At 42.7% G+C, this 20,764-nt stretch overlaps 1 protein-coding gene and 1 long non-coding RNA gene across 3 annotated transcripts; one reads left to right on the top strand and one right to left on the bottom strand.

Moving 5' to 3' along the window:
* Positions 1–1,519: 1,519 nt before the first annotated feature.
* On the bottom strand, positions 1,520–8,129 carry LOC309372013. The gene is made up of 11 exons (XR_014169359.1): positions 8,029–8,129; positions 6,474–6,506; positions 6,194–6,236; positions 5,385–5,471; positions 4,664–4,718; positions 4,182–4,230; positions 3,520–3,566; positions 2,743–2,792; positions 2,317–2,408; positions 1,821–1,857; positions 1,520–1,629 (listed from the first exon to the last, which is right to left on the bottom strand). It is a non-coding gene; the product is annotated as an uncharacterized lncRNA (long non-coding RNA).
* A 110-nt stretch (positions 8,130–8,239) lies between these two features.
* Positions 8,240–20,549, top strand: ZBTB37 (zinc finger and BTB domain containing 37). 2 transcript variants are annotated; one of them, XM_081915114.1, is made up of 4 exons: positions 8,240–8,435; positions 11,298–12,248; positions 14,540–14,639; positions 19,533–20,549. In XM_081915114.1, the coding sequence occupies exons 1-4, from the start codon at positions 8,347–8,349 to the stop codon at positions 20,019–20,021; spliced, it is 1,629 nt and encodes a 542-aa protein (XP_081771240.1). In that variant the 5' UTR covers positions 8,240–8,346; the 3' UTR covers positions 20,022–20,549. The 2 variants fall into 2 exon arrangements, with proteins under 2 accessions (XP_081771240.1, XP_081771241.1); XM_081915115.1 differs by lacking the exon at positions 8,240–8,435 and adding an exon at positions 9,699–9,951.
* The last annotated feature ends 215 nt before the right edge of the window (positions 20,550–20,764 follow it).

Raw genomic sequence — 20,764 nt, 5'->3', positions numbered from 1 at the left:
AGGTTGCAGCCACAGCAAAAGTGGCATTTTTCCATCTCTGCCGTATTAAGCAGTTGGTCCCTTCCTTTCTCACCCTGATCTGGCCAGTGATCCATGCGGTCACCTCCAGGCTTGATTATTGTAACTCACTCTACACAGGGCTGCCCTTGAAGCTGGTCCTTGCAGAGGGATCACATTCATCCAGTGCTTTACCAGCTGCACTGGCTCCCGGTGGAGTACAGGGTCAGGTTCAAGGTGCTGGTTTCGACCTTTAAAGCCCTATGCGGCCTAGGACCCTCATACCTACGGGACATCCCCTGGTATGCCCCACGGAGGACCTTAAGGTCCACAGATGACAATTTGTAGGTCCCAGGTCGCAAGGTGGTTAGATTGGTCTCAACTAGGACGAGGGTTTAGACTCAGTCTGACCCTTGTGTTTCCCTCCCCTTATCTTCCTGATTTATCAGCTATTTTAAAATGAGGCTGCATTTTAACCTGTATTTTAAATTGGTGGGCCCCCCTTTTCCCCCATTATGTTTTTACTGTGATTTTATTGGTGTTAGCCACCCTGAGCCCAGCTTTGGCTGTGTATAAATAAAATTTATTATATCGAACAAAAGCCAGATTGTTCAATAATCAATTAACAAGCATATTCTTTGCAGGATGCCAATTATTTTAGGCAGTTAATTTGTAGATCCTTCCAGCTGAGAGGAACAAAACTCTGGTGTTAGATCATAAACTTGTGAATACCCTTTTCTCTAATGTGGGCCAATTCACATGAAATCCCACTTTTAGCAAACCAAAATCAGGTGAGTGGGAAAGGAGACATTGAGAACTATTAACTCTAAACAGGGCTTTCCTTCATCTGTACACTAACAAAAACCTCAGAAGAGGTCTAATACAAGAGGGCAAAAGGTGACAGAATTAACTTTGAGAAAAGCGCAAGGGTAATCTAGTCCAGCCCCTGCCAACATAGCAAACTTCTCTATGTATGGTTTACCATCAAGAAATGGAATCTCATTGCTGTTCAGCAACTCTACCCATGCTTATACAACTCTGATAAAAAGCAGATGCAGTTCTGAGGTTGGATTAAATCATTTATTGATTACATACCACCCTTCATCCAAGGAATACAGGGGAGATTACAATACAGAAACACCCCCCCCCAAACAAAATAGTTTATAAGCCACCCCACATCCAAACAAGATCAAATGTGTATCTTAAACCACTGTCAAACAGGTGAGATCTTCAGACCACCTTGGCATATAAAGGGGCCATTATTACAACTCCCCCACCCCCTATAACTTGGCCTTCTCATGAAATCCTAGGGTAGATGGCTCAGGTTTTTTAAAAAGCAATAGAAGTATAAGCACAATCACCACAGACATCCACCAAGTCAAGATTAGCATTGAACAATTACTTCCCAATGACAGTTGTGGCTATGCTACTCCTATCCATCTCTTTGAATAAACTGTTAGGTATGAGGATGCAGCACATGCTCAGCATTTTCATTTTGACTCAAACATCTGAAGAATCTACATCTATTGCAACCAAAGCTTATATTGAACATCCAGATGTCACAGAATTTACATTCAGGTTCTTCCACTATTTTAAGTTGAATGTCTTCTGGGTAAGGCTGCAACTTCACATCTAGGATGAAGAAGAAAGGGTGTCAAGCCAGTGCATTCCACATAAAACAGCTGCACATACCAGCAAATGAACAGATCAGACCTTGATATTTTCCATCATGTAGTCAGAGAGAGAGTTCAAGGTTATGTTTATCATCATATCTCCATTCCCACATCACCATATGGCATTTGATACATAAGATAGATACCTACCTTTCACATACAACTGTTAGTTCAAGATGTTCACCACCTACATTTGAAAGAGATATATATAAGGGTAAGGAATATGTCTTAAACACAGAATGGACAAAACCACTAAATGATTTGGAATAATCAAGTTGCCCAAGTTTCTGAATCAACCCGTTCTGCAGATGGACTTTTCTATTATTTCATTGCAGTAATCATTAACTCCACAGAAGCAGGTTGTGTTGTTAGATTTAAAGTTTTACAATAGAATCTGTACAAATTATTAAAAGTGAAGGCCAAAAAAGGGACTTGTATACTTGTGGTCTGAAGCGAGATACATCAGATAGGAGCGAAAGACAGTTGCAGTTCTTCACCACAGTTCAATCTGCTGAACTATGTTATCATCACTGTATCTGCTCATTCTTGCCATTCTTCTCCTGTCCCTTACATACTTTTACTACCTCAGGGGAACATTTAGGTCCAGTTTTTGAATATATATTTCTAACAACCAATGCATGCTTACCGGCTTAATATGTTGTTCCTTTCCCCCCAATCCAGAGCGTGTAGCACTTGCATCACACAGGCAGAGGTCTCCAGAACATTCACCAGTTTAATCTGTAATGAAAGTTATATCTCATGTGCACCCAAGCAGCAATGCACTAAAAGGCAGCACCATTTCTGTACTGTTTCAGTGCAAATTCTCTTCACTTCTTTTCAGAGAGATTCCCATTGTTTTATACAATTTCATCATCAACAGTACAAATATACCGTGTGTGTGTTGAGCAAAAATCTCAGCAGATGCAGTATTTGATTAACACTTAGTTGGGCCCTGGTCAACAGCTTGGAGTTCCCTGCCACCTCTATCATTTACACTTGATTTATACCGTTGGCATTGGGTGGGCCATGGGAAGGGTTCTAAACAGTGATACATGCCATTTTTACAACTTACCAGTGTATTGTGAAGCTCAGGCCTCTCCTCTCCTTCAGTTTCCACTGTGTCTAAAAAAAAGGAAGATATTTGCCAGTTTAAACCTTAGTTTATATATCAGACCAAAGACAATGTTCTCATCATGAGCCAATCCAAGTTTTTGAATGTACTCTTACACAAAGGAGATGCTATTAAGAAGTGCACATCCCCACTGCAGTAGAAACTTATTTGATTCAGAAGTTCAGTCTTAGTGGCCCTTATTCTCATTGCCCCTGCTAATAACCTAGCAAGCTTTGCTGTTATCTGCTTCATTTGGTCTAATAGGAGAAAGGACACTGTGGCACTGGTTGTGTGCTCTGGGATGGTCAATACGAGTGGGTGATGATCTCGTTCCTTAGTCTTTGTAAAGAGTGCAAGACAGTCTTAGTTAAGTCATGGTACTATGACACGCCAAGAGCCACTGGCATGTCTCTGCTCAGCTACATTGTCCACCCCCCCAAAAAAAGCCTCAGCACACAATTGTCAGAAATATTTTCTGTCCACTACTCTTAAAACATCATTGGCTTTTTCCAGGCAGAGCCTGACTTAATTTGTGGTGTGAATTTCAAAAGGAATGAAAAACACAAAATATGAAATCTGCTTTGTATGAACTCAGCACATTGAAGCCATCTAACCTAGTACTACCCACTTCAATCATCAGTAGCTTTCCAGTCTCCTATAAGCTGGACACCAGGAACTGAACCTGGGACCTTCTGCATGCAGTTAGGTGTCAGATTTCAAAACTAGTCATTTACTAACCTCTTTCAGCAGGTAACTCAAAACTGGAGAATCCTCAACCATTTGGACTTTAAAGAGAAAGAAACATTTGTTAATTAAGTTGCAACAGAGGATCTTATTACAGGGAACCAGCTTGGAAAATGTTAAACTCATTATTTTGGCAACTTTTGCTTTAAGACTTGACTGGTAACACCTTCCCACAGGGAACTGCCCAAAGTTAAGCAGAACTGTATTGGCCAGAACCAAATGTTGGCATGGGTGGATCACAAACACAAAGGAACCTGGAACTTCTTATAACCGCGTGTTCTATTAACGTGAACTAGAAAGTAATTTGTATTTCTAGAAGTTTCCCAACTAATGACCACAGAACAATGTAACCTCAGTATGGAACGGTATGTTGTTAATTTCATGAGCAGTCATTTGGCGGAATCTATTATCATCACTGGTTACATGTGTGGTCTAGTACTGAACAAGCTATGAAACATGCCTAAAGTTATATAAACAATTAAAACTCGCCCAAATTAAAACCCTTATTACCACCGTATCTGGAAGATCTAACAGGGAATTGTTGACAAGCAGCCCATACTAATCCCCACATTATTGCTTGATCCTTCCAAAACATTTGCCGATGTTACTGCAATGCTGAACAAATTTCATCAGCTAGATGTCCTATAGTAACTTACCATTATCAGGAATGTAACTCTAAGGAGATCTTCAAAGTCGCCTGACAACCTAGAAAGAAAGTTTTCTTTAAGACAGCCCAGAGAAAGCTAGTTGCTGAACAGGAAGATGCAAGCAGATGCCCAAGTCAGGTAGAGCTAATTACAAATCTCCATTATTTAAGTCAGCTTCATTGGCTTCTCATCACACAGGCTGCTTGCATTATATACTGCACATTATAAAAATTCACCTTCACTGATATAACTAGAAGACATTGTTCAATGTTATACCCAAGATGCTTTGGCACCTCCTAGGCAGGCTGCCTGAGCAGTATTTATAATTGTGCTAGGAATAAATGGGACCCATATTTCAAATGTATAGTCCAATAGCATTGGACCATTCTTGAAGAACTGCATAGCCTCTCTAAGCAAGTTTTATCACTGTTCAACAAATATTGCAGTGAGGCTGAACTGACTGACGAATCACTTCCCAGTAACTAACCCACCTTTTTTGCTTCAGAACTCAAGTCTCGTACTTCCATACAGCTGCATTACGGAGGCCTATAAAAGTCACAATAAGTGATTTTAGTCTTGAACCCAGCTTCACTCCTTTTTAAAACTACAATGAACCACTGTATCAGTGTTGATTCAATTATCCTCATATGGATCAGCGACCTGATTCAGCATCATATACAGCAGATTTAATGTCTACATATAACCTAATGACTACAGCATTGGCAACTACATAGAATGGCTGCTTTGAAGCCTCTAGAGAACAAAGGCCGGACAGGACACAAACTACCCAACAAATCCCAACACTATTTAGAAAAGCAAAGAATGTACTGGAAAATTCTCATATGCCTGGGGATAAATAATACTTTGGATCAATCCAACCACAGTGGACCAAACACTAAGGGCTACTGAAATCTCCAGTCTCTTATTATTGCTGCAATTCATGCAGACCTGAGATTTATGATGATTTAATACAGGATGTAAAGTGTGTTATGAGTATTTTAAGAAGTTTAAAGACTGGTATAATCTGACCCATTACAGCATAATGCAACCAAGTGTGCTTGGTAATAATATAACTGAGCAGGGAGAAACAGAAAACTTTTGGGCAGCCTAAGCATGCTGTGGGTCAGTGCCGTTGTTCATGAGGTGCCCTGCCAATGCTCAAAATTCCCTTTCTGCCATAACTACACATACAAATATTTCCATGAAACGTACCTGTTTGGCCATGCTAAGGAGCTGGGCGGAAATTTATAGTATAGAAGCAACTAGGCCATACTGCAGCATACAGTGCAAATGCAGACCCTGCAAGAAAATTTTAATCCTGTTACAACTTATGACCTTAATAGTCTAAATCCTCTTTTGCCTAACACTTTCACACTGTTAATGGCATTAACTGTTTGACTAGTTGCCTCAGTAGACATCTGTAGTTTTTAACTAGATAATATGCATTGAGCTAAAAACATTCCGTGTTCCCCCCCCCCAAGTAGCAAATCGGCATATTATAAAATGGCCCTCTCCTTGGCAAGCAAATAATGTTGATGTTCGGCATTACGTATAGAAACTATACCAATGATAGTACCATCAAAATAATGAGGATGCATCAGATAGGAGCGAAAGACATCTGCATTCATCACAGATTATCTGCTGAACTATGCTTTCATCACACACATCCTTCAATCACAATAGAGAAACCAAAGCTGCATTTAATGCTGCTAGCTAGCTCAATTTAAGACTACGCCCTTTAAAACTACTACAGTCATAACTTGGGTTACAGACGCTGCAGGTTGCTTTTTTTTCGAGTTATGGATGCGCCAACACCAGGAAGTACCGGAATGGGTTACTTCCAGGTTTCGGCGGTCACGCATGCACAGAAACGCCAAATCGCAACCCGTGTGTGTGCAGACACAGCGCTGCAGGTTGCAAAGATCACATTCACAACCCAAGCGTCCACTGCATATAAAACTCCCAGGAAAAGCTGGTAGAGGCTTTTATACAGATTACTTGATCTTCTGTAGGACACTTACCCAAACATCTTCCTTCTGTAAGTAGCAAACCATTTCTAAAACCCTGTAAGGAAAACAGCAAATGTTACAAAACCTTTAAAAACAATTTAGATATCCCTTAAAAAATGTTCAGTGCCTCAGTTTCAATTATAGGTGGTTGAGCATTCTCATCATTCTAATCAAGAGTAGCAAATAAGTGTCATCATTGTGGCACAAAGTTAGTTCTCATTTAAACAAGCTATATATTGCATTCTGAAACAGCCTAAACAGTTTTCTTTTAATCCAAAACAGAAAATGTTACCTCTGCAAATAGTATTGTCTTCACCTTCTGAGCCTATAAGGAAGCACACAAAAAATTATGTTAGACCTCTCAGAAGTTAAAATGTTTCTAAAAACAAGTGGCTCCCCTAACAACCTGGTATTTGACTAGGAATGCAAATCAGCAACCACCCTGCCATTGACCTGAAATAGCATTTCAGCCCAACATACAACACAGAAATCTAAGCAACACAAGGCTACAGCAGCAAAAGGGTTTTTTAATATATGTGGCAAACATTGTAGGGCTCTTGTAAACCATGCAAAGCCTAAACCCTGGCCTGCAATATTCAGTAAGGCACATTAGAGCTGTCATAAATTAACCTGCAATATAGGAGTATCTGAAATTGCACTAATAGGGCTATTTTAAAATGCCTCATTGAATATAACATTGAATATACCCAGGTCCTAATCCTGCTCAGAGATGTTGGTATTCATCATGCTCTCAGATGTCCCTACCAACATCATTTATCATCATGTGCAGGTACAGTGAAGGAAAGCTCATCTTCACAAGGAAATTACTTTGTTAAAAAGATGCCATGTGCTACCTTTGGTGCAGCTCACTTACTTTTGGGAAAAGACTTGACTTGCTACAATGGTTTCCACTACCAGACTCCAAATAAGGATTCCCCGGCGAGATTTATTTTACATCAACTGTCCAAGTTATTAGTCTAGAAAATATACTTAGGGCAGGTGGATAATTACTAGCCTGCAAGGGGCGGCGGCTCCATTCAATGAATTTCAATGCTAAGTATAGAGGAAGGACAGAACATTTGCCATTTCTGCGAAGCAGTGTGGCGCAGTGGTTAGAGGGGCAGACTAGGCCCCCTGCCAGAAATTCGCCCGCTGATCTTGGGCCAGTCACTCCCTCAGTCCAGCCTGCCTCACAAGGTTGTTGTGGGCGTTAAATTGGCGGGGGCGCGCGCACTATGCACGCGGCCTTGAGGTCCGGGGGGTGGGCTAAGGAAGGATATAAATGCCAGAAATAAACAATTCCTCAGCTATTCCCGAGTTCCAATACCCGTTCACCATCAAAATCAAGGTATTTCTGAGATCTATTCGGCCCCCGTGGGAAACTGATCTGAGTGAATGCTAAAGAAGCCCAGGGCGAAGTTAAGGCAATTGCCAGAACTACGTTAAAAGCCGCCATCTGCCCCCCGAAGTCGACCCCCCCGACCCCGCCCTGCGCTCCCGACGTGCAGATTTCATTCCCTCCAGCGGTTCTGCATTTCGTTTGCTACTCCCAATAAGGGCCCCCGGTAGGCAAATGCCTCTGCTTAGTCATTTTAAAATCAGTATTTAGGCAGCCGCTCCTGCCCTTCCCTCCTCCTCCTCCTAATGCGAGAGCTGAGGGCCATTCTAGAGACGAGGCCAGGCCCGAGCAGCCGAGGGGGCCTTCTGCGGCCATCCGCCTCCATCCAGCGCCACCCCGAGCCATCCGCGGGGGACGACACTTCCTAGGCAACCCGCGCGCTCCATAAAACCCAACTGTAGTGGAATGGCTGAGAAAGGAAGAATAGCGAAGAAACCCGAACACTCACCATGGTCCCCAAAGGAGAGCAGAGCGCAAGCAATGGCGGCCTAGAAAAGAGAGAGCAACGTGGGGCCTCTCTCTTTATATAGGCACGCAGGCCCCGCCCTCCCTGGGATCACGTGAGGGCGCGAGGCTTTATTTGCATGGCCCCGCCCCCAGGGGCGAAGAGGAAAAGCTCTCGGTCCCGCCTCCCCAAGTCCCCCCACCAATCCGGCGCCTCCCCCGGGCCCCCTCCCCATGGCGGGCTCGCGCCTCTGGGCGGGGCTGCCTGACGAGAAGCCTGGAGGAAAGCTAGTCAATCAGAACAAACGTCGGGGAAAGGGGGATGTCCTTCCGGGGCGTTGCCCGTCTGGGGGGTTTCGCTTCCGGAAGGGTGTTCGGGCTCGTCCCACCCCCCGCCCCCCACCCCTGGAGGTACGTAGACGGTGTATTTCGGTCCCCTCGGGAAAGGGAAGGAGGTCTGGAGAGCGGCAGCCTCTCTTTTCTTCCCCCCACGCCCCCCCACGCCTCTCAGGTGGACCCTCAGGAGCCCCCCCCCGGGATGGCCTAACCTGCCCCCGGAATGAGGGGTCTCCCTGCCGGACCCCAATTCGTAGCCCTCCCCTGTCTCTTAGCAACTCAGCTTGCTCCTCCTTTGAACTGTTTCTGGCTAAAAGGTCGGGCGACCCCCACCCTCTTGTCCTTATTCCACCGCCTCCAACCAGGGAAGGAATGTCAATATGCATTTATTTCGGTCTCTCTCGACTCATTGTTTTTAATTGCCCCTCGTCTCTCCCTCGCTGCTTTGCAATGTTCTCGCGTGTCGAGGGCTTGGCATGCTGAGAGGTCCTGCCCGGGGGGCTGCGCTTCCTGCGTGGGGGAGGGCATTTGGGACAAGGAGCGGGAGGGGCGAAGCCTGAACGCAGAAGCAGAGGACCACCGTCATTAAAACTGTCATTGCTACTGTGTTGCGAATGTATCTCCTAGCTTTTGTATCCTATTAAAGGTTGTTGTTTTTTCTCTTGGGCAACTATACTTTATTCCATTCTAATGATTTGGGGTATCTTGTTTCTATTGCTTCCCTTCTGTTTTCTTAGTTCATACAAGAAAGGGATAGTCTGTGCAGGGAGTATGCAAATAATGTTGAATTTTGTGCCCACTTAAATGTATTTTGGAGCTGTGGTGTCCAGTCATTTACCTAAGGTGGACTCTCTAGACTAGCATTATCCAAACTTGTTTTTTATCCAAGGCATGCTCTGAAACTGTCAAGGATATTCCTTGCCTGCAAGGAGTATGATTGAAGTGATAGATTAAACTAGGTAAAGGTAAAGGGACCCCTGACCATTAGGTCCAGTCGTGACCAACTCTGGGGTTAAGGCACTCATCTCGCTTTATTGGCCAAGGGAGCTGGCATACAGCTTCTGGGTCATGTGGCCAGCATGACTAAGCCGCTTCTGGTGAACCAGAGCGGTGCACAGAAACGCCGTTTACCTTCCCGCTGGAGCAGTACCTATTTATCTACTTGCACTTTGACGTGCTTTCGAACTGCTAGGTTGACAGAAGCTGGGACCGGAGAACGGGAGTTCACCCCGTCGCGGGGATTCGAACCGCCGACCTTCTGATTGGCAAGTCCTAGGCTCTGTGGTTTAATCCACAGCGTCACCTGCGTCCCTATAGATTAAAGTAAAACACAGCAAATGAGTACCCCCCCCAAAGAATGAAATGCTAAAGCATTTGTTATCACCTTAAAATATGGATGTCTAAAGGCCCAGTTACAAAGACCATAGAAGATATGGGATCCAAAATAATATCTGCCCCTTATGTTTGGGCAGCATCATTCAGAATTAACCACCTTTTGAGTATCCCACGTCAGCCAGATTCATTGGTCTTCAACTGGAGTGGACACCCCTGTACAATATGAATGGCTTCACAACCTCTCCCACCTCAAAAGGTGTGTTTTCTGTGTTTAATCATTGCATAGAAGAAGGAATTTAAATTGATGCAGATTTTCTTTTCATAACCCTGCTCTTACAAGCCGAATCTGCCATATTCCTTTTCAATTGACAGTGTAGCAGCCTGGCTATCTTTGCCTCTACTCTCCATATACAGAAAAGGAGAAAAACAAACATATACAGTAGACTAAAAGTGGATCTCCTGAAAATTTAAGATGAGTTCCCAGTCTGAAAAAAATAGTCCTACGTATTCACAATACTGTTGTGGTAGGGTACTGTTATCACAAAGCAGGAGGATAGATGGCACACCCTGTCAAAAGCAGCAGATGAATTAAAGGGTTCTTTTCAAAGCCCCTAGCCTCGTTGTTACAGCCCACTGTCATCCCCACAATGCTCTATCAGCACAAGCTGCTTCCAGATCTATAAATCTTTGCATCACTTAGAAGTGAATCCCAAACCCACCCCACTCTCTGGGATACTGCTTCAGGAAGCATCTGTTTTCATTCATAAGTATAGGCGGCAGCAGATTTATCCAGTTAGGTAGCTACAGAAAACCCCAGCTGTAACACAGGGGGTGATTTCAGATCACTGATGCTCCTAAAGCAGGCATGGACAAACTTGGCCCTCCAGCTGTTTTGGGTCTACAACTCCCATCATCCCTAGCTAACAGGACCAGTGGTCAGGGATGATGGGAATTGTAATCCCAAAACAGCTGGAGGGCCACGTTTGACCATGCTTGTCCTAAAGCTTGGTATGCTGATTCCTCTGTGTAGTTAAGATGTTTATTCCTAATCATTCTGCCATAGTTGCTTTTGTGTGGTCTCCATGACCTTCCCATCAGAAATCTGTTCTTAGCAACAGAAATAATGGCAGAAGTCCAAAGCTGTGTTGGTATCTCTAAAAATAGTGCACAAATTCATGATTTGCCCTTTGAGCACTTTGTAAATTGGTCCCAAACATTTATTGCTACAACTTTTAAAAGGCTTCAAAACACTTATTTCTTCTCTTATTGTTAACTGATGCTGTTCTTTATGGTATTAAGATGAATACCCAAGGGAGAAAGTTTAGACTATGTGTAATGTTATGTACAATGGAGGCCAACCTTGACTGCTTTTCTCAACCCCTCTAAATATGGTTGTGTAAGCAACTAATTTTGAGCAATACGTTCTTTTAAAAAACTTGTATTTTATCCTCTTGTGAAACACAATCATATCTGAAAGTGTGTGCAAATTCATTGTCTGAGAACTATTTATGGACACTCTTGTCTTCCTTGTGTGGTATGAGAAGCAGGCATAAAGAGAAATATTTTCTAATGCTTCCTGTGGTGCCATTTTGTTGTTGTTAGGGTTGCTCCACCTGCAACTGGGGCCGACATGGAGAAAAGTGGAAACATTCAGCTGGAGATTCCTGACTTCAGCAATTCTGTCCTGAGCCACCTCAACCAGCTGCGCATGCAGGGCCGGCTATGTGACATTGTAGTCAATGTGCAGGGCCAAGCATTCAGGGCACACAAAGTAGTACTGGCTGCCAGTTCACCTTACTTCCGGGACCACATGTCGCTCAACGAGATGAGTACGGTTTCCATCTCTGTCATCAAAAATCCCACTGTTTTTGAACAACTCCTCTCTTTTTGCTACACGGGCCGGATATGCCTCCAGTTGGCTGATATCATAAGCTACCTGACTGCAGCTAGTTTCCTGCAGATGCAACATGTTATAGACAAGTGCACACAGATCTTGGAGGGCATTCATTTCAAAATTAACGTAGCCGGCGTTGAAGCAGAATTGAGCCAAACAAGGGCAAAGCATCAAGAACGGCCTCCAGAATCTCACCGGGCTTCCCCATCTCTGAATCGCTCTCTGAGTCCACACCACAGCACCCCGAAAGGAAGCCGCATGGGCCAGGTCAGCACTGTGCTGGACATTCGAGAACTTAGTCCTCCTGAGGAGTCTACAAGCCCTCAGATAATTGAGCAGAGCTCAGATGTGGAGAGCAGGGAGCCCATACTGAGGATTAATAGGGCAGGTCAGTGGTATGTGGAGACGGGAGTGGCAGACCATGGTGGGCAGGGTGACGATGACGTCAAAGTTCTTGGAGCAGTACGAATCAAAACGGAGAACCTGGAGGAGTGGCTGGGAACAGAAAACCAGCCATCTGGAGAAGATGGGAGCAGTGCTGAGGAGGTCACTGCCATGGTGATTGATACCACAGGCCATGGATCAATGGGACAGGAAAGTTACGCATTAGGCTCATCAGGAGCAAAAGTGGCCAGGCCAACCAGCACAGAGATTGACAGGTGAGACTTTCTGTTGTTAAAAACTGATTTGCTTCCAAGAGTGTTCTGGGCATTGTACAGAATCTACAAGCACCATGATTCTCACCGTCTAGAGCTTGCTGTCTAAAAAAGTCATAGAAGATGGGGCATGATTAAAAGGACATATGAAAGTTGCAGTTTGTAGAGGATTAACAGCAGAAAGTGCATAAATGGTGATCTGGACAGTCAATATTCTATTATTTCACATAAGCTCTAGAGTGGGACTTTATCTTCCCCAGGCAGAGATCTGCTCAGCTTTTGTAGCAGGGAAGGGGGGATCAGAAGCTGTGAAAGGCATAACCTCTTCATATTAGAAATTTCTAGTAAAGTCCCTAACATACACAAGATCACTAACCCTTTCTCAGAAGTGGTTTCCGTGGTATGAGTTTAATACCTTCTACACCAAGTTTACTGTGTTTTTCAGTAGTCTCATATCTGCCTCCCCCCCCCCCTGCCCCTGCCCCAGCACTGGAATTTATTTATCTATTCACTGTATTTTATCTAAACTAATGGTTGATTCCACTTTACAATTTAACTTGTATAAAGCCTGCCACACCCTGAAAGCTCAAGAGATGATAACAGTAATTTTTGTAGCACTTGCATCCAGAACGCACTTGAGCAGCTTCAAAACATAAAGTATGCTGAAAACCTCGGCCCCCTTAATACTAGTCAAAAAGGTTGCACAGGGCTGGCATAGATCACTAAGGGAGAGGAATTCTATAGTTGTGAATCAGTCACTGAGGACACACCACCTCTTTGGTTCATTTCAGCCATCAACCCAATCCATTCCAAACAGATTCAAGCTGCTTGCCTGCTTTCTTTTTTACATTTTCCCAGTTCTCCCATCTCTAGGTACAATGACCTCTGAAGGCAGAGCAATGACTGTGTGGTCATCACACCAAGCCATGATCTTCAAAACATGGTCTGTCTATTCTGACCTCATGGTGAATTTTCCATAATGAAGTTTCTTTACTGTGGTTTAGCAGGATGACTTGAGTTGACCCTTTTTGTTGGTATAATGTTGCTACTTGGAAAAAAAATATATTAGTACTGAGAGAGCATTTCTGGCTCTTCTTGTTGAGGTGGCAGTCGCAGGTTCATGCGTCAGGCATAGCAGTATGTAAAACAAAGGTACAGTGATACCTCTGGATACGAACGGGATCCGTTCCAGAGCCCCATTCGCATCCTGAAGTAAACGTAAGATGTGAGTATGCGGGTCACGTTTAGCCACTTCCGCGCATGCACGTGACGTCATTTTGAGTGTCTGCGCATGCACAAGCGGCGAATTCCGGAAGTAATGCGCTCCGTTACTTCCGGGTCGCTGTGGAGTGCAACCCGAAAATATTCATCCCGAAGCTACTTCAACCCGAGGTATGACTGCGATGCCAAGTTAAATTATTCTTAATTCTTTGACAGATGGGAGTGCTGCTGTTTATAAATGGTAGAATGTACATCAACTAGTTGTGAAAAGCTTACTCATAGTTGTAGTCATTTTATTTATATACTTCATTTTCTACAAATACAAATGTGCTCAAAGCAGTTTATAGAAAATAAGCTGTAAAAATGCAATAACCATAATCAATAATAAAGCTAATGTCACTTCAACATAAAACTAAAAAGTCAACGATTAACAAAATATGTCAAAAATAAACAAATATTAAGTTTAGCAGTAGGTCAGCTAGCAGTATCCCAAAGTAGCCCCCAGGCTACTGGCATTAATACAGTACCTAACAACTCATCCCCCAAACATGAACTCAAATGCTCAGAAACCTCCTCAAAGTTCTTTTGGCAGCTGCTCCTTACAAAGGCTCTTGGGGAAGCTGGGTTTCACTTGGTAGGTGCAACCAGCCATCACTTGCTGGCAAGCCCACTCCCCAGTCTATAAATGTTCCATAAACTGAAGTTTGAGGAATATTTCTGGCATGGACAGAAATATGCCTAATAAGATCCACTGTCTGAACTTCTGCATGAGTGAATAGGCTTGTGACACTGTTCATCCTCTTTAGTCACCCTAACAAATTTCCTTTCCCCAGGAAGCTAAGCTGCTCCTCAGTCCATCTCTAAGTTGCTGGGCTGCCTTAAAAGATTTCATTGCTGCCCAATCAAAGTTAGTACACACACACACACATCTCACATTTTGTCCAGTCCCAGCTGCCCCACTCCTAATGTTATTGACTAATATTATCAAGCAGAAGTTCTGATTCTTCCCATGTCTTTGTTCAAAGTATCACAATATTGCCCAACTATCCATTAATCTCTATTTCCATTTGCAGATTTAGCCCTTCTGGTAGTGTGGTTACTGTAAATGAGCGGTACAGGTCAAAAAGTGAATCTCCATGGCGGGTGGATGAACCCAAACAACCCAGTTCCCAGGTAGGTATCCCTAACTTGGGCTTTACTGCTGCAGTTATTCATGTAGATCAGGCATGGTCAAACTTGGTCCTCCAGCTGTTTTGGGACTACAACTCCCATCATCCCTGACCACTGGTCCTGTTAGCTAGGGATGATGGGAGTTGTAGTCCCAAAACATCTGGAGGGCCAAGTTTGGCCACTCCTGATACAGATTGTCTATAGACAGGCACTTTGTAGTGGAGGGCTGGGGAATGGACATACAGCACCCTTCTTGAAAGCATAGTCTGAAAGACATGACACAGTGGGGAGGGAAAGAGATTTCCAGTTTCATGGAAGGATGCATTCATTACTTTGATCCCCAAACAAAACAGTGACTTAACAGAGACCAAGAACTACAGATCTATTTCATTATTGAACTGTGACTATAAACTATATGCTACAATTTTAGCTAATAGATTGAAAAAGACGCTGAGACAGTCCACAGAGACCAGGCCAGAGTTTTACCAGGCCAACAAATGAAAGAGAATATAAGAAATGTAATTAATTTAATAGAGTATTTGGAAGTAAGAAATGAAAAACAGGCTGCGTTAATCTTTCTAGACGCGGAGAAAACCTTCGATAATATTTCATGGTCATTCATGATCCAGGTTTTAGAGAAAATGGAAATAGGTAACTCTTTCGTAGCAGGAATTAAAGCAATCTATACTGATCAATCTGCAAATATATTAATAAATAATATTCTTTCAGACAAATGCCAAATAGAAAAAAAAGCGAGACAAGGCTGTCCCCTGTCCCCACTGTTGTTTATTATGACATTATAAATATTGCTTCAGAAATTAAAGGTATTGAGGTAGGATGTAGAGTTTATAAATTAAGGGCATTTGCTGATGATGTGGTCTGACACTAGAACAACCTTTTGAAAATAATTATATTAAATTGTGGAAAGGGGTTAAGAAAGAGTTGGAGATATGGAGGAGAATGGAACTGTCCCTGTTAGGTAGAATTTCAGCCATTAAAATGAATTTATTGCCTAAGATTCTGTTTTTATTTCAATCAAATCCCAATTGTAAATAATTTAAGATGCTTCAAATAATGGAAAGAAGATATCTCTGGCAGGGGGGAAAGCCAAGAATTAAACATAAAATTATGATAAATATAAAAGAAAAAGGAGGCTTTGCTCTGCCAGACTTTCAAATGTATTATGAGGCAGCTTGTATGTGTTGGCTAAAAAAATGGATTGTATTGGACTATGCAGACATCTTAGATTTAGAGGGTCAGGATTTAAAATTTGGCTGGCATGTATGTCTCTGGTATGGGAAGGCTAAAATCTATAAGAGTTTTATGAACCACACTCTTAGGAAGAATCTGGATAGAGTTTGGGAGAAGTATAAAAATCTGCTGGAAAGCAAAACACCTTTATGGCTATCTCCCATCGAGGCAATCTCAATTAAGAGAGTTAATATGGACAGACAATGGGTGACTTACAGGGAACTGCTGGATTTTATGAGGGAGGGGACCCAAGCTGAAACCAATGGAAACCTAAGGAGTCAAGTTATAGATTGGTTGCAATATCACCAGCTACATTATATGTTTAAATCAGATAGAAATAGTTTATTTTTTGACTGAAGCTCACAATTTGAAAAAGAACTCTTGCAAAATAAGGATAAACTTTTGTCTAAAATGTCTATGAATGGGAAACAAAAGAAGAGCTAGTTAAAGCTTCAATGACACACTGGGCAATAGATATAGGACACAATATAGATCCTAACCTCTGGGAGAAACTCTGGCAAAGTGACCTGAAATTTACAGCATGCTATTCATTGAAAGAGAATTATTTGAAAATGATTCATAGATGGTACTTAACTCCGAGTAGGTTGGCTTAGATTTATAAACAGAATCAGATAAGTGTTGGAAGTGTAAAGTGCGGAGGGAACCTTCCTTCACATGCGGCGGACATGTAAAAAAATGTTCAAAATTACTTTCCCAAAAAAACCAGAGTCCTTTATGTTGGGTATAATCCAGACTGAAATTCCCAGGTGTCAGAAAAGGTTATTTATGTATGCAAAAACTGCAGCCCATGTTTGGTTAGCCCCAAAATGGAAAGTGAGTGAGGTCCTAACTAAAGAGGATTGACAACTTAAGTTGACAGAATATGCACAACTTGCAGATTTAACATATAGAATAAGAGAGCAAGAACATACTTTTAAAGAAGACTGGAAAACATTTATTGAATATATGGGAAATAATTTTATACAGCTGAAAACGCTGGCAGCATTAAGATAAATTCAACAGAGTAAATAATTTTTGATGGATGTAAAAGTGAAAAACTAATTTGAATGGTTATAGTAAAATATGCAATAATGTATGATATGTAAAATGAACCATGGAAAGAAGAAGGGAAGTCATTGGATATTTTAAAGTTTATAAAATGTTTATTTGAAATTGTAAAGAAAACTTTATAAAAAATTTATTATATAAAAAAAGAATAAAGGGGAATCAGAAAAGGAATCCTGCACTAAAAGTAAAAAGTGTGCTCAGTAGACTCATAAAGCAAAGAAATGATGAACACGACATTTTATTGAGTTCCTGTTTGTATAGCACTATCCATGAATATGACACTTTACAAGAAATGAGCAGAACTGCATTCTAGAAAATTACAGAAGAAGACAGCTATAAAATAGGAATAAAATGGAGATGGAATAAACAATGGAAGAAATGAATGCCATTATTGCAGCTGCATCTACTTATGCGTAAAATATATTAATATAAATCTGGATTCAGCTGGCAAATCTCATCAGCGGGAGTCCTGTGGAAGAATCTCTGTTTGTAGTTTTGCAACCATAGGTGGAAGACAGAATGTTGGTGTTACACATCCCCTCCAACACATTAGTGACAGAGTGTTTATGTACAGTGGTGCCCCGCAAGACGAAATTAATTCGTTCCGCAATTTTTGTCGTCTAGCGAATTTTTCGTCTTGCGAAGCACGAAATCCCATAGGAATGCATTGAAAATCAATTAATGCGTTCCTATGGTCAAAAAAGGTCTAAACAAAGCCAAATTTGGTACAACAACAGTTTATTAACTGCTCTTTAAAGTCACACATACTGTAAAGAGCAGTTCAAAAACTGAAGGGAAAATAAATTAACTTTATAAACAAAACATGTCTTTGTTTTTAGACGTCGCAAGACGTTTTCGTCTTGCGAAGCAAGCCCATAGGGGAAATTCGTCTTGCGAGGCAAATCGAAAACGGAAAAACCTTTCGTCTAGCGAGTTTTTTGTCTTGCGAGGCATTCGTCTTGCGAGGTACCACTGTAATGCATTTTTCCCAGAGTCAAATGCCAGTGGTATACTAATATAGACTCTTATTGGTTAGTTATTCCACATATCATTCCACCTTTCTTGTGGAATTACAGTCCCAAGGCCCCCTTCCCAGGCTGCCTTCACATTGTTAGAGGTTTTCCAAATAGTGTGGTAATGTTTGTTGTTGTTATACCCCTCCCAGCTGACTGGGTTGCCCCAGCCACTCTGGGCTGCTTCCAACAAATATAAAAGCATAATAAAACAACAACAAAAACACATTAAAACTTCCCTATACAGGGCTGCCTTCAGATGTCTTCTAAAAATTGTGTGGTTCTTTATCTTTTTAACATCTGATGAGACGGCATCCACAGGGTTGGCACCACTACCAAGAAGGCCCTCTGCCTAGTTCCCTTTAACTTCACTGCTCACAATGAGGTACCTCAAAGCTAGACCTCAGTGTGCAGGCTGAACAATGGGGACAGAGACGCTCCTTCAGGTATACAGGGCTGAAATTAAGGCAGTGATGGCCAAACTTGGCCCTCCAGCTGGTTTGGGATGACATTTCCCATCATCCCTGACCACTGGTCCTGTTAGCAAGGGATGATGGGAGTTGTAGTCCCAAAACAGCTGGAGGACCAAGTTTGGCCATCACTGCGTTAAAGGCTTTAAAGGTCAACACCAACACCAACACATCGAAATGTATTGGGAGCCAATGTAGGTCTTTTAGGACCAGTGTTATATAGTCCTGGCGGCCGCTCCTAGTCAGCAGTCTGGCAGCTACATTCAGAATTAATTGTAGTTTCCAAGTCACCTTCAAAGGTAGCTCCATGTAGAGTGTATTGCTGTAGTCCAAAGGGGACCTATGCCTTGTTCATATAGATCCATCATTCTGTACAGCTCTTTTGACTTCTAGCCTGAATTTGCTTATTGAACAAAATGTAGATGGTCTAAGAATGGGAACAACTTATCTCTTCCATAACCTTCGAGAAAAAGATTTGTTATCTCTGCAAATAATGAGGGTTTGAGAGATAGGAAATGATATACATTTATTTTTTAAATCTGTTGATTTTATCTATATATTGATTGTTATTATGGCTGTTCTTATAGCTATTTTTAATTAGCGCTTTATACTGTTTTATGTAAACCACCTAAATATTTTAAATAAGTAGTGCATATCAATCTCATTAAGTAAATAGATAGTAATGGGGCGGGCAGGTGAAGACACAACTGCAGTGGCGTAGCGTGGGGGGTGCAGGGGGGCCGGGTGCAACATCTGGGGGTTAGAGTTAGGGGGCGCAAATCCACGGGTTAGGGGGCGCAAATTACTTGCCTTGCCCCGGGTGCTGACAACCCACGCTACGCCACTGCACAACTGTACTTGCCTGAGTCGTATGTATTTTGGCCCTGAGAGGGAATTTGAACATGGGTTTTCCTAGTTTTAAGCCCCACACTGTAGCCCCCACACCACACAATCACTCTTGTTATCTTTAGGTCCAAAGAAACTTTAGATCCAAAGAGACTTACAGCCATCTCTTCAGAAGAGAAAAACAACCCTCTTGCCACATACAAACTAGCTCATTATCTTTACTGCTTGTCTGTCATGTTTCTCTCTAGGTGGAGGAGTCTGCTATAGTTGGAGTGAGTGGCTATGTTGAATATCTCCGTGAACAGGAAGTATCCGAGAGGTGGTTTCGCTACAACCCGCGTCTCACTTGCATCTATTGCGCCAAATCCTTCAACCAGAAGGGCAGCCTGGACCGGCACATGCGGCTCCACATGGGCATCACACCCTTTGTTTGCCGTATGTGCGGCAAAAAGTATACGCGCAAGGATCAGTTGGAGTACCATATCCGCAAACACACGGGAAACAAACCCTTTCACTGCCATGTCTGCGGGAAGAGCTTCCCCTTCCAGGCCATCCTCAACCAGCACTTTCGTAAGAATCACCCTGGCTGCATGCCTCTGGAGGGGCCGCACAGCATCTCCCCAGAGACCACAGTTACGTCAAGAGGGCAGGCGGAGGAGGAATCTCCTCTTCGGGAAGAAGCCAATATGGCGGGGGAGACAGCACAGGGATCTGTGTCCACCACTGGGCCAGACTGAAGAGGAATGCAGAATGGGTGAGAGGCATCCTCTCAGTCTGTGAGCAAATCCCCTTGAGATGGTGAGCTTGAGTTCTCATTTGTGCAATGTCGCCGCTGGACAAAGAAGCTCCCAAGATGTTGCCAAAATAGAAATGATATGAAAACAAAGTGCTAAAAGCTCACCTCCTTTTCCTCATCTCCTTTTGAGGGGACGAGACAAAAACTGGGTCAACTAACCTCCGATTCAGGGATTGACAGCTTTTTTGGGGGATGGGGAGAAGCTTTTTTTTAAAAAAAATATCCAGTAGTGATCAAGGAATGACAGCTTTTTCATTTTCTTGGCATCAGACCCTGTGGTCCTGTGGGCTGTAGAGGTCTAGCTGTGGTGAGTGCAGAGCACCAATATCTCTATTCATCACAGAAGTTGTGCCACTGAAGAAGTGATGGGGACAATAATTAGTTCTCCCTCTCTCTTCCCCCTCCCCCTCACAAAATAATCTTCCAGGTAATTATTTTTGAGAAGAATGGTTGTCCTGGTAGAACCTAACTTGTCTGAGTGTATTTTATCTCATTTTATTTTGGCGTGTCTTTTTAAAATTGACCCATTACTTAAGGGCTTTCTGTTTTGTGTCTTGGCTTGCCCATTCTAGGTGTGTGGTCTTGCCTGTTTGTGATGAGGCAAGTCTCTTTTGATCAGTATTTTAGAGGTGACACAATATTTAATTAAGTAAGCTACCGAAAAAGACGGTAGTAGCTGTGAAG

This window comes from Podarcis melisellensis (genome assembly GCF_964234715.1).
Source record: "Podarcis melisellensis genome assembly, chromosome: 6".
Classification (NCBI taxonomy): Eukaryota; Metazoa; Chordata; class Lepidosauria; order Squamata; family Lacertidae; genus Podarcis; species Podarcis melisellensis.
Note: the sequence above shows the minus strand (reverse complement) of the source record. Positions and strands in the feature narration are given on the sequence as shown.

What these genes read in the sequence shown, in the direction of transcription:
- ZBTB37 (XM_081915114.1), top strand. Translation starts at nt 8,347, where the DNA reads ATGTCCTTCCGGGGCGTTGCCCGTCTGGGGGGTTTCGCTTCCGGAAGG. An exon ending in CCCGCCCCCCACCCCTGGAG is followed by an intron (nt 8,436 to 11,297) that starts GTACGTAGACGG and finishes TGTTGTTGTTAG; the next exon opens with GGTTGCTCCACCTGCAACTG. An exon ending in ACCAGCACAGAGATTGACAG is followed by an intron (nt 12,249 to 14,539) that starts GTGAGACTTTCT and finishes TTCCATTTGCAG; the next exon opens with ATTTAGCCCTTCTGGTAGTG.